This window comes from Panthera onca, chromosome A1 (assembly GCF_046562875.1).
Source record: "Panthera onca isolate mPanOnc1 chromosome A1, mPanOnc1 haplotype 2, whole genome shotgun sequence".
NCBI classification, from domain to species: Eukaryota; Metazoa; Chordata; class Mammalia; order Carnivora; family Felidae; genus Panthera; species Panthera onca.
This window is the reverse complement of record NC_138339.1, coordinates 112,287,728-112,299,880: the sequence shown is the minus strand read 5'-3', so window position 1 is coordinate 112,299,880 and position 12,153 is coordinate 112,287,728. Positions and strand designations below refer to the sequence as shown.

At 42.0% G+C, this 12,153-nt stretch overlaps 1 protein-coding gene and 1 long non-coding RNA gene across 9 annotated transcripts in view; one reads left to right on the top strand and one right to left on the bottom strand.

Annotated features, from left to right (window-relative positions):
* The window catches only part of PDE4D (phosphodiesterase 4D), a 720,383-nt gene that overhangs the window by 51,705 nt on the left and 656,525 nt on the right, over positions 1-12,153 (bottom strand). For 3 of the 4 annotated variants that reach the window (XM_078449637.2, XM_078449641.2, XM_078449649.2), the window contains exon 6: positions 1,442-1,554. In XM_078449637.2, coding sequence (XP_078305763.1) covers positions 1,442-1,554 — 113 coding nt within the window. Of the gene's footprint in view, positions 1-1,441; positions 1,555-1,640; positions 1,901-12,153 lie in introns of those variants that run through there. The other variant, XM_060637798.3, reaches the window with a different exon arrangement.
* The window catches only part of LOC132682419 (uncharacterized), a 105,170-nt gene that overhangs the window by 2,564 nt on the left and 90,453 nt on the right, over positions 1-12,153 (top strand). For 4 of the 5 annotated variants that reach the window (XR_009611657.2, XR_009611658.2, XR_009611656.2 and 1 more), the window contains exons 1-3: positions 777-861; positions 9,409-9,569; positions 10,101-10,293. This is a non-coding gene — a long non-coding RNA (uncharacterized LOC132682419). Of the gene's footprint in view, positions 1-776; positions 862-9,408; positions 9,570-10,100; positions 10,294-12,153 lie in introns of those variants that run through there. The other variant, XR_013556702.1, reaches the window with a different exon arrangement.

The following is a 12,153-nucleotide window of genomic DNA, read 5'->3' as shown; positions in this document are numbered from 1 at the left end:
AGCCAGCTGAGCACAATGGCACCTGATACCACAGCAGGGAGTAAGAGAGCAATGATGGGTTATCCTGATGAGAAGCCATACCAAATTTCTGAGGCCCAAATAACAAAAACCAAAAACCCAAACAAGCATAAAACCCAGATTTGACCAACATTGTGCATGTGGGTTAGGTCAGTATGCTTATGGGTAGGTTAGTGCCTATAGACAGTGTGTGAGGAGTCTCTCTATTTTATTTGAAGCTAACTTTTCACTGTGAAAACAGCGCTATCTATATAAACATTGTCAACAGAGAAGACAATCAAGGGGCTGATATGCTATGGTATTATAAAACACTGATTGTGGAAAAAAACAGGTGGGATAAAAACTACAATAAGCTATGGAAAAGCATCACTCGTTTAAAGATACCTGCACAAAGATAAACCATAAAATGGTATAACCTTCCTGACCTTGTAAATAGGTGGCCAAAGATGTTTAAATGTCTTTAAGGAGCAACTGTTTCCAACTGCCACACAAAGTTACCAGTTTTTACTGGTTGACTCCCTCAGTCATCTGCACCCAACCTGAATGTGCCTCCTTTCCTATCCCCTGAGCCAAATAGTCATTAAACACATACAACATCCCAATTGTTTCCTTACATAACTAAAGACAAAAAAACACAGGAATTCCAAAAAATAGAGTAAAACTGATAACACTATACCTTGCTTTAAGGCTGTCTCAGGCTGAAGGTGACTTCTCAGTCCCCCAAACTCCATTGGCCATCAAGACCAACACTTCGGCATATGACACAAATGACCCATTGAAACATCACTGTAACTATATGAGCTCGGAAAACTGGGTGTCTGTCCAAGATTCATGAAAGCAAAGGTAATGATCCTAATGAACTTTCTAATTTTCCTGACATTTCCTGTGGACATCTAAGGCTAAGCGAACACATAAAGGCTCAGTTCTCACAACGTACCCTGACATCTAGATAAAGGAGAGCTAAAGTTCTAAGTTCAGGGAACTCGGAGTGTTGAGTGCGGTAGGTAGTGACATCCTAGAGGTTTCACTGGCCTCCAGCAACTCTATTTCCAACTGGGAATCCCAAGAATACCCTTAAGCATTCAATGCCAAGGGACCGCCTGGGTTTCTGCTGCAAGGGCAAAGTGTCACTTACAAGCCCACTGCCCTCCCATCCAAAAAAAAACCCCACTCACTGTGTCCTGGGAGTACTGCAGTCAAACTATGTCAAAGTTGCTTCTGCAAAATGTTTGCTTTGTGTGGAGTGAACGTAAGAGACAGGGAAGGCACAGAATCAGGAACCTCCCTTCAAGGGAGCAGAACAGCCACCATGCAGCGTGACAAAATCCCTGCACGTCTTTCTCAGGACCACAGGGGCTGGCGAATTCACCGGCGTGGGAACCGCCAGTCTAGGGGCCTCGGTGAGAGGCGAACCAGGGCTTACCTTGTTGGAGGCCATCTCACTGACAGAGTGCCTCGTCTGCAGGGTCTCTAGCTGGTCCAGACACCAGTCCAGCTCCTCCAGGGTCTCGCTGGCCAGTTTCTGGTAGGCCTCCTCTGCGAAGAGATAGGGAAAGGGGGGCTCAGTTCTCAAGCGCTTCACGGGGCCGCCAACGAGTTCAAAGGGGGCCATCCTGCCGTACCCCGCCATGCTCGGACGCCCGGTGCCCGCACATGAGGGCTGCTCCTTCATAGTGCCGAGCCTGGCACCGCGCTGGGGGCCGAGGCTCAGCTAGCGGGGCGGCCGGCCTCGGGGAAGCACGGTTGCTCCAGCTCGGCGTCTCAGTCCCGTGTCCGGGGAGGGCGCACGAAGAGCGGCAGGCCAACTTTTACACGGAGGCACGGACAAAAACCTCACGGCGCGACTCTTCGACGGTGCGGCGGGCCCGAGTGCCGGCCCCGGGAGGCTGGCGAAGGGGGCGGCGCGCGCGCCTCTGGGCCAGCCCCGCGGCGGGAGCTCCCGCTCCACGGCCGGGTCTCGTCGCCGGCCGGCCCGAGCGGCGTCCCCGCTCCCGCTCCGCCCGCCGAGCCTTCTCACGACGAGAATGAATCAGCCGCGGCCGGGTGCGCGGCCACCACGTTTCCTGTTTTCTTTCTCAACTCCCCCGGCGCCCGGCGCAGCGCCGCTCCATCGCCGCGGCTTTCCGGGAACACTCCCCCTCACGCCCCTCGCGGTCCTCGCCGCCGCCGCCTGGCCCCTCCTCAGCTCCCTGACGAGGAGCCTGCCAACAGCCAAGGCCCGCCCGCGCCCCCCGCCGCCGCCTTCCCCGAAGCCCCAGTCCCGACAGCCCCGCCGCCTCGCCGGGGCATCACCCCGCGCAGCCCGGCGCCGCTCGCTTTGAAGCCGAGCCCGGGAGGCGCGGACGCGAGCGCGTGTGTCTGTGGGGCTGCTGTGGGGCTGCGCGAGGGGGAGCGGCCCAAAACCCGGCGTGGAGCGCCTGCCGCCCGGGGTCGCGCCCGCCGCGGGGCTCAGGCGGGACCTGGCGCGCACGCGCGCGCGCGGCCGCGCACCTGCCCCACGGGGACCCCGCGCGCCCCTCCCGGTCGCCCCGACTGCCCCAGCCTCCACGTCTCCACCGTCGGCTGCCACCTGCGAGGTTTCGCGGGAGAGTCCGACGGGCGGCACAAACAAGGTTATTTAGGACCCGCGCGATCGTTTTTTGTGGGTTTGGGTTTTAGGATTCTTGAAGCTCCGTTTCTGAAGACTTAGGATTTACCTGCTTCAAGGGGACAGGGTAGTTATGGGAATAAAATTATTTCTGTTGAAACCAGACTCAGTATGCATCCCGGCCCCTGCTAAGTACGAGGCCTCTACATTTTGGCGTGGACATAAAGAAGCAAACAAAAACAATGTTGGAGGCTTTAGAATTTACAGATTTGACAATACGCTGTATTTTCACGCTCAGAACTAAGAGTTCTCTTAAAGGAACAGCAATGTGAATGCCCATATAATATGGGTAGGTGACACATGTCCTGCATACATGCTTCCTCCGTGCTTGGGACTGCAAATCAGAGACCAGGATGATCTTGTAATGCCAAAGGAAGAAGCCTGGAAGGGTGTTTCTGCCCACCGTGTGCACAAAAAACTACAAAGGTGAGAAAATGAAAAGACCATATCCAAAGGTATCATATGGAAGCTGGTTCCATTTACAAAAGCTGACCCTGGGGACCACAGGCAGACTACATAAAAGGATCAATTGCAGACAACTTTACTCCATTAGCAAGCAGATAAACAAAACTTTCAGGGGGGGAAATAATCCAAACTCCAAAGAGTCGCATCTTAAAAAACTTGGTCCTTGTCAATTACAAAGAATACACTGAAAAGCTTACGTGAAGTCCGGGAGATCCCTTTTCTTTGTCTTCAAATCTACAGGAATTGAAGGAGAAGAAATTCTGCCCTTGAAATTTAGACTCCATAAAAGATCAGTGGGACAACAAAGAACTTCGCACACTGAATCTTGGCTCTTGGGATTTACCAGATAGGTTTTAATACAGCATTTGCAAAAGTTAGAATAACTTTCAAAGTATTTGCTACATCTGCTACATGGCTCATTGTTATCAAGGATTCTTGGACTGTTTGGTATTCACTTTAGGGACTTAGGTTAAAATTTGTCTTTTTTATTCCTTTTTTCTTTTAAGCACCAATCTCTGTAAATATATACTTTAGGTGCACCAACAGCTGCCTAAATCTTGCAAGGTAAATTAAAGAGTAAGACTGGACCTTTATTTCCCCTACCAAAAGTAACAACCTTAAAGACAATTTAAAATAATAAATATAAAGTATTTTATCTGTGTAGGCTTTCCCTGATTATAAGAATATAAAAATATTAAATGATTCTTATAAAAATGGAAAAAGGGAAACATGACACAATGTAGAAAGTCCCTTGTAATCCCATACCCTAAGGATCACAAACAATAATTAAGCCTATGACCATAACACAATTTCATTTTACTTAATACCTTCCATATGCAAGTATAGAATAACCTAGTTGAAATGGTAGTATGTCTACTATATGATTTTATTTTGTTTTTGCTTTTTTCCCCCTCTACTGCATAAAATAAGGATGCAGGACATTTAGAAAGGAAATTAACTTATTTTAGGTTGAGTTGTCTATAGTAAGCACATCCAGTGGGTTAGAGATGCAAAACCATTATTCATTGCCATCTTTCCAGTCACTGGCAACATACAGAAGCCAGGAATCTTCTCTCCGCACCTGTAAGGGTTAGTTTTCCATGTTCCTCTCCCTTCACTCCATATCTTTCAAAGTCTGAGCCCCAAAGGGATCTTCCCACTGTAAGTAATCTTCTCATCTTCACCAACTTCTCAAACTTTTCAGAAATACAGGTCTTGGGCATAGCTGAATGTGGTGCCACATATTATATTTCAGTATTTACTTTTTAATCATTACGGGGGAAAAGTAATTCAGTCAAGTTTCAATGCTTCAAGACATCATACACTTAAATATGGGACTTGACCTTAAGAAAGCAGAATAGCAACAAGAGGGACAACTTATTTCAGAAGATCTACTTTATGTTCATATCAAAAATTAGCCATTTTGACAGTCAGCATTTGGGTACAATAATAGTGTGGTACGCATGTATAAGTTAAGTTCTACCCACTTCTGCATGCATTGTATAAATCTAGAGAGTGGTCACTACCTACCAATAACCAAGAAAATAATTACTGACAGAGCAAAGAAGTTTGTTCTATAAAACTGTTGTTCAAATAAGGAATTATTGCTGATATTAGCATAGAGCTAAGAATACTTTTTCCAGATTCCTAGGTTTATAGGCAATATGGCCAGCCACAATTTTTGAGGATCATTATTAAATCTTAACTTTTAGGAATTTTAACCCCAAATGTTCTAAGACATCGAGTGACTGACCTTTTCATCCCCACTAAAAAAACCTCACTGTGGACTTGCCAGCTATCCTACAGGAAATTGAGTCACCATACCAAACAACACAGCTAAACGTCATCGACAGCTAGCAGGACAAAAACAGTGACCTAGTTTAATTTTGGATTTTACCAAGAACATACACTGCATTCATTAATAAAATGCTTTCTCTCCCAAGTATTCTGGGTGGCACTACTTGAAAACACTATATGAGAGGTTTTTTTTTTTTTTTTTTTCAACCATCCAAAATCTTGCTAAGTCAAGGAACTGCAAGGAGAAAAATGCCCAAGCAACAACTGTTAGCTAAATCCCATCAAAGCTAGGAGAGGACTATCAAACAGCAACAGAGAAATAGCTTGAGCTCTTGGAAGTCCCCTCCTACAGCAGTGCTCGTTTCTTGTTTTTTTTTGTTTGTTTTTTTCAAGCCACCCCTGAACTATATAACACCGGTGTTTCTGCTCAGGATCTTCTGTGAACAAACAGTCCTCAATTCTTGCAGGCCAGCACTAGGCTTCCGTCATTGTGATGCAATCAAGGGTTCCCCTGACACATGGCCTGAAACAGTGCCAGGGGCTCCCGGAGAAGATGCTGAAGCAGCCTTTTGAAAAGGGAAAAAGTCATCGCCCCAGAGCCACAGCAGTTAGCTAGAGGCTGAGGTGGTTTTCTTGGGAAACGTTCAGCCAATTACTCTTCTCCACGACTTACAACAAAGCTGACTATTGAGATGAAAGGATCCATTCTAACTGATGTGTAATTGTGTGGATATTGGTTCTTTTTTATGGCCAGTATTTGAATGATTTAAGGTCCATGTAAGTTAGTCATAATTCCTAGACAGGCCTATCGGTATAAATGAAGAGAACAGGTACAAAAAAAAAAAAAAAAAAAAATCACCTTGGGTACCATTTGTTTACATTTAATTAAAATACAAATATAAATACTAACAGTTGATTCAGATTTTTCTTAAAAAGAAACTTCACTAAATATCTTCAGAAAGCAAATACTTAAATACATGTATCTTCCTAATCAGTTCCAGCTTCTCCCATCCTAATTCCCACCAAAATTCCCTCTTTGTTCCTAAGGATGGAGTTAATAGTGTCTAAAGTAGGTAGAACTGGAGGAAAATGATTCCTATTTCACCATGTATTGCTTCAAGGGAGTTACTCCCTGAGTTTGCTACAGTAGAAGATTTGTCCAGGTTAGCTCTAACTTTTGCTGACTTATGTTTTTTTTTTCCTTCTATACACTTTATCTGATGGGAAATACATGAAGGGATTGGATTCACTTTCAATGTATACATGTAACAGGTTTAAGCAGAGCCTTGCTAGTGGCAAGCTGCTCTCATTGCCAGGTGTATTACTGACATCAAGTTCTTGTTTTGAAGTTTTTTTAAATCTTATGAAATATATAAAATTTCCCTTAGTACTTCCAGAAACCTCCAAAGGGAAGATGTACATGGTTTTGTGAGGTTTCTTTTTTTCCTGTGTCTTCCTACCATCTATTGTTGTTTTTTATTTTCTAATGCCACCTAAGGCTCTAGTAGAATTTTTATAATGAAATAAACACAATATTAGGTTTCAATTGACTTCTACAACCAGCAGTAATTCAACAAACATTTGGTTAGCACCAACTATGTGTCATGCACTTTATTAGAGTCTATAAAAACAAGGTGACTAAAAGAGTGTGTCCCTTATCCAAGGAAAACCTAGACTTTGACATTGGAGATGATTTAAGCATACTATATTGTAGAAAGCATTCTGAAAGGAGATAGCATGTAGGCTATTGGAGAATAAAAGAAAGCTATTTAACGTTTATTTTTATTTTTGAGACAGAGAGAAACAGAGCATGAACAGGGGAGGGTCAGAGAGAGAGGGAGACACAGAATCTGAAACAGGCTCCAGGCTCTGAGCGGTCAGCACAGAGCCTGATGCGGGGCTCGAACTCACGGACTGTGAGATCGTGACCTGAGCCGAAGTCGGCCGCTTAACCGACTGAGCCACCCAGGCGCCCCAAAAGAAAGCTATTTAAATACACCATTCCCTGACATTTACAGGCACGCAATAAATATTTGTGAGTAAATAACCAATAAGTACACATGTATTATGACAAAAAGAATATTTCTTTGCAAGTAATATTCAAGCAGTAATAGTTTCCTGGGTATGGCTCTCTAGATATATTCATCTCTACCTATCTCTTAGGCTCAGTCTACTGCTTTCTACCTCTTCTACTTGTCTCTTTTTAAAGAATGTCAAGAACGGGGGTGCCTGGGTGGCTCAGTCGGTTAAGTGGCCAGCTTTGCCTCAGGTCATGATCTCATGGTCCATGAGTTTGAGCCCAGCGTTGGGCTCTGTGCTGACAGCTCAGAGCCTGGAGCCTGCTTTGGATTCTATATACCCCTCTCTCTGCTCCCCCCTCTCCTCACTAGTGCTCTGTCTCTCAAAAATAAATAAATGTTAAACAATTTTAAAAAAATAAAGAATGTCAGGAACTAACATTGCCAGAACTTTGGTTAAGTGCACCATGGTGTCTTTCTGGAGAGCAATGTTAATATGATACTTAAAGTGATAGATATGGTAATACATACATAAAATGATCTTTACAAAATCAAAAGAAATTTTGAAAGAACCCATCAATACACCAGTACGCAGCTTGGGGATAACAGGTGAATGAACTAAAGGTCATGTGCCATCCTCCCAAGATCAGGAGAATGTAAATTAAAACTGGGGGTATACTGAATCTCCTACTTACTCTTGCTAATTCTAAGTCTAGCCAATCTGTAGTGCTCATGTTACTTTCTAGCAGATGCATTTAAATGTATATTTCTCTCTCCATATAACAAAATTAAATACTGTCTATCCCCTCTCCATGTGATTATTCTATGTTTTCACTGTTTCATCTCCATCATCGCATTCCCATCTGTTTTTCCATCCCTGTGCCACACACACGCACACGTGTGTGCACACATACACACACTCTTGGTTTTTCGTTTCTACGTTTTCCTTAGAACATGACTTTCCCGTCTTAAGAACCACTTCTTAGTCTTTATATTGTATTGACCAGTTATATTATATATTTATTTTCTGTAAAAATTTTACTTAATTCCTTGCTCACTATTCTATCTTGCACATTCCATCATCCTCATTTCCTGATCTTTGTTCTGATGTTTCACAATGAAAGAGGACCTTGGTAAATGATTGCCCATAAAGGAGACACTGATGGAAGGTATATCTTTTGATTTCTTGCACTTTAAATTTTTTTAATGTTTATTTATGAGAGAGAGCGAAAGAGAGAAAGAGCGTGATTGGGGGTGGGGGGCAGAGAGAGAGGGAGACACAGAATCTGAAGCAGGCTCCAGGCTCTGAGCTGTCAGCACAGAGCTCAATGCGGTGCCTCAACCCATGAACTGTAAGATCGTGACCTGAGCCCAATTCGGACACTTAACTGACTGAGACATCCAGGTTCTCCTGATTTCTTGTACTTTAAAAGGCACGGTGCTTCTTAACCTTTTCAGAAGTTCAATAAACCTTTGAGAATCTGATGCCAACCTCCCTAGAACACTGGACACAAGTCGGTGTGATCAACTTTTTTATTTTCAAAGTATTCACTGACTTCCCTGAAGTCACCATGGACTCCACGTTGAGAATTCCTATCTGAATAGGGAGGAGAAAATACTTGTTTTCATCAAGAATCTTTCATTCAGAGTCAGTACCTCTGCTGCCCTCTTTGTTTCCTTACTCCCCTCATTGTGAAATACCTAAGAGAAGTAATGCCAAAGGGTCACTCATTTCGTTTAAAGAATTGAAGTCAGAGCTAGGAAAAAAAATTACACAACATGTGTCCAAAGAAACAGTAGGCTCTTTTAAACATTAAGGCTATAAACAGAGTCTCAGAAGGGTAATTTATTATGTCCAATTTTTATTCTCACTACTTGTGCTATAAGTAGAACATGTGAGTGAGAAGCCATGTTGGCCTACTGGTAAACCTGCATTTGTTAAATGTGTGCATAATACAGAGCAAGTTTCAGAACTCAGGACCACATTAGGAATACTTGGCTTGCCTACTTGTAAATAAGTTTGCTCCATGCACAAACTTAATTAAAAGAAATTAGTTTTCTAGGTGTATGAGAGAATCTAGGGGTATTTAGATTTGGATAGGAAAGTTTTTTACACATGTACAAGAATCTACAACCTATAGAGTTCCCTACCAGGGGTAGTATGACAGATCAAAAAGAGCATGGCTTTTGGAGTCACCCAGAATTTGAATTCTGGTTTTTCTATTGTTCTAGTTGTGTTATATTAAATTAGCCATTTAAATATCCAAACCTTTATAAGTAAGTTGGGAATTTTTATGAGAAATGCATTTAAAAATGCATGAAAAATCCCAAGGGCCATATATGACTTATAGTAGGTACTCAATCAATAGTAATTATTATTCTGACTCACCATATGAGGTTATTTAAATAAGTTAATCTGCAATAAGGCATTTAACACATGAAAGGTTTCTTCTACTCTCACAGGTTCTCAATCCTTAACCAATTACTTTTCCTATCATTACCATCAACACTCAACCCTTAACCAGTTCTGGGCTGAATATTCACAAGGAATCTACGATCTAGAATAGCCTTCATAAGACCACACCAATCATGTCAAGTCACTGTGTATAAAAAATATGTATAAGGTAAGTCACGGGTTAATAAAAGAACACCACTTACTATGAGGTTACTGGGAAGTTCATTCTAATATTTCCCAAAGGATGTTCAACTGATTATTACTCTTATAAGATTCTTCTTACCAAAAGAATTGTGTAGTCAAACAAGTTTGGGAAATGTTATATTTGTAGCCTCTTTGCTGTCCTTTGTAATGGACATGAACCTACCAAAAACTAGAAGTTCCACAGCAAAGAAACCTGTTTAATGTCATTTAACACATATTACCTAAACTTATTTGATCCTGAAACAGGTTTTTTTGTCATGCAACCATTATCATCTTTTGAAGCATACTTTGGGAAAGTTTGTTCTGTACCATATTAGATGAGTCCAAAAACATAAACACAATATATGCCTCTTGTAGGCTTCCATGTATTTGCAATCTGTCATGTTTTCGACATCTAATTTCCCCTCCTCAGAGCTTTGTGTACTGTTGAGAAATGGTCAGAGAATAATCTTCATCCTTTCCTTCCTTTCTTTTTTTGTCTTTTTCTTTTCCCCAGAAAGAGAGCGGTTAAAAAATCTATAGATATTTATGAGTCTCTCTGATGTGCTGGTGGCTGTGAAATGCAAGAACATGAAAGATTCAGCTGCCTGGACCTGGGAAGGAACTTACAATATCCCGCTGAGAAAATCAGACACGTGACCAGCTGCTGCTTAGAGAAACTGTGAGGTGGCGTAGAAATCATTCAGTATGTAAGTGCTACTGTAGTTCAGAGCTGAGGATGGGGGGTGAGGGGGTGGGGAGAGATGTACTGTAGCTAAGCGTGCAGGGTTCCAGGAAGAAGGTGAACCTGGATGTAGGTCTTAGACAAAGTCTGTGGTTTGAATGGCTGTGGGAGGAGGGTATCAGCCGGCATTCTTTTCAGGTGAAAGAAATGTGTGAAGCCTGAATAACAGTTATATGTGTGGGCGGTCAATAGCCTGGATGGAGTAGACTCCTTCCAGGGAGGAGAAGGGAAATAGGGTTGAACACTTTAATGCGTGGCCTTGAGCTAATGGGTATTGAGGGAATTGGATAAGTGCACTGGTAGGCCAGGAGGATGAAATAAAAGAGTGAAAAGGACAGAGGTTAAGAATCCATTCCAGTAGTCCAGATGTATAGTGGTAAGCAGGGAGTTCTAGAAGTATTCATTTTAGTGGCCTACTCAGACAGTAATGGGCAACAGAAGTAGCATGACACTGGAGACAGAGATCTAGGTTCCTCGGCTGGCTCTGCAACTTAGCAACCATGTGGCAAATTTAGACGAATTATTTAACTTCTCTACCTCAGCTTTCTCTTTTGCAAAATAGGGCCCAAAATACATCCTACCAAAGGTCACCCCCCCAACACTGGCCATTTTCCACATCTTATTTGAATTTTAAGACTAACTATAATTTTAAAATCACTTTTCCATCCGCCTATCTCATTTTTGTTTCATTTCAACTTAAATGCATAATTTGCTTAAAAAATTATAAATATTTATCAAGTCACTTACATGTAATACATAACAGCTGCTTTCAACGGCAATGCATCTCCCCCGCCCGTCTCTTCTTAAAATACAAAGGTATCAAAACAATTCTGTACGTATTTTTGATAATAGTAGTAGTCAGCACCTGGATCTCTCTGAAAATTAACCCAGTTAGTATTCACTATACCTTCTACTTTAAGGAACTTAAACTATAGTCGTTTCATTAAGCAAGATTAATAAAACATGCTATTCATGTTTTATTTTATTCTGAAGATTAGATTTTGAAAATATATACTATCCCATAGCAATCTGGACACTTCTTGCCATCCATGATCATGTAACCCCAACTTTTATATTGAGTATTCCAGGTTTATGCTTAAATGATATCTCCTTGATAAGAGAAAAAAATAATTGCATAGCATTTTATTCCCATTGTTTAAAAACTAAATGGCTACATACACACAGGCATGTGCACAACACACACACACACACACGTATGTGTGTATGTATGTATTTATCTCTGAGGCATATTTACTAGCCAGAATTATTTTATTTAATGTGTGGGAATTTTGCTTTGAGATCTATTAAAGTATTAATGTGAGTAAAAGATTTTTGACTTAAGACAAGCTTGAGATCCACTAAAAGTAATTATTGTAGTATGGACTTCGGGGGACTTTGTATTTTTTTAAACAAGTTTTCTTTCCCTTTTCTCTCTTCATCCCAGTTTGTAATAAAAGTCTGTGGAATACAAGGATTTCTAAAGTACAAGCTATCTAATATGCAGATACTTTGTAAAGCATTTCTCCTAATATGTGTGAATTTCTGGAGCACACCAAGGTTTACCAGTTGAACACACAAACGGGGATCACTCACTATGGGAGCCAGACACATCATGTGAATGAAGGAATGATGTGGTGGGTGGGGACTTCCGGAGCAGCAGGTGGAGACTTCAGAGGTCATATGTGGGAATGCTGCCCAACTGGTGCCAGATCTTCAGACTGTTCAAAAGAATCCCGCATTTGAATTTTTTAATGCAAAATCTATGTTTTTTAAATTTTGACAATAATTCAAAAAAAAAGTTAAACATCTTAAGGATGAAACAAAA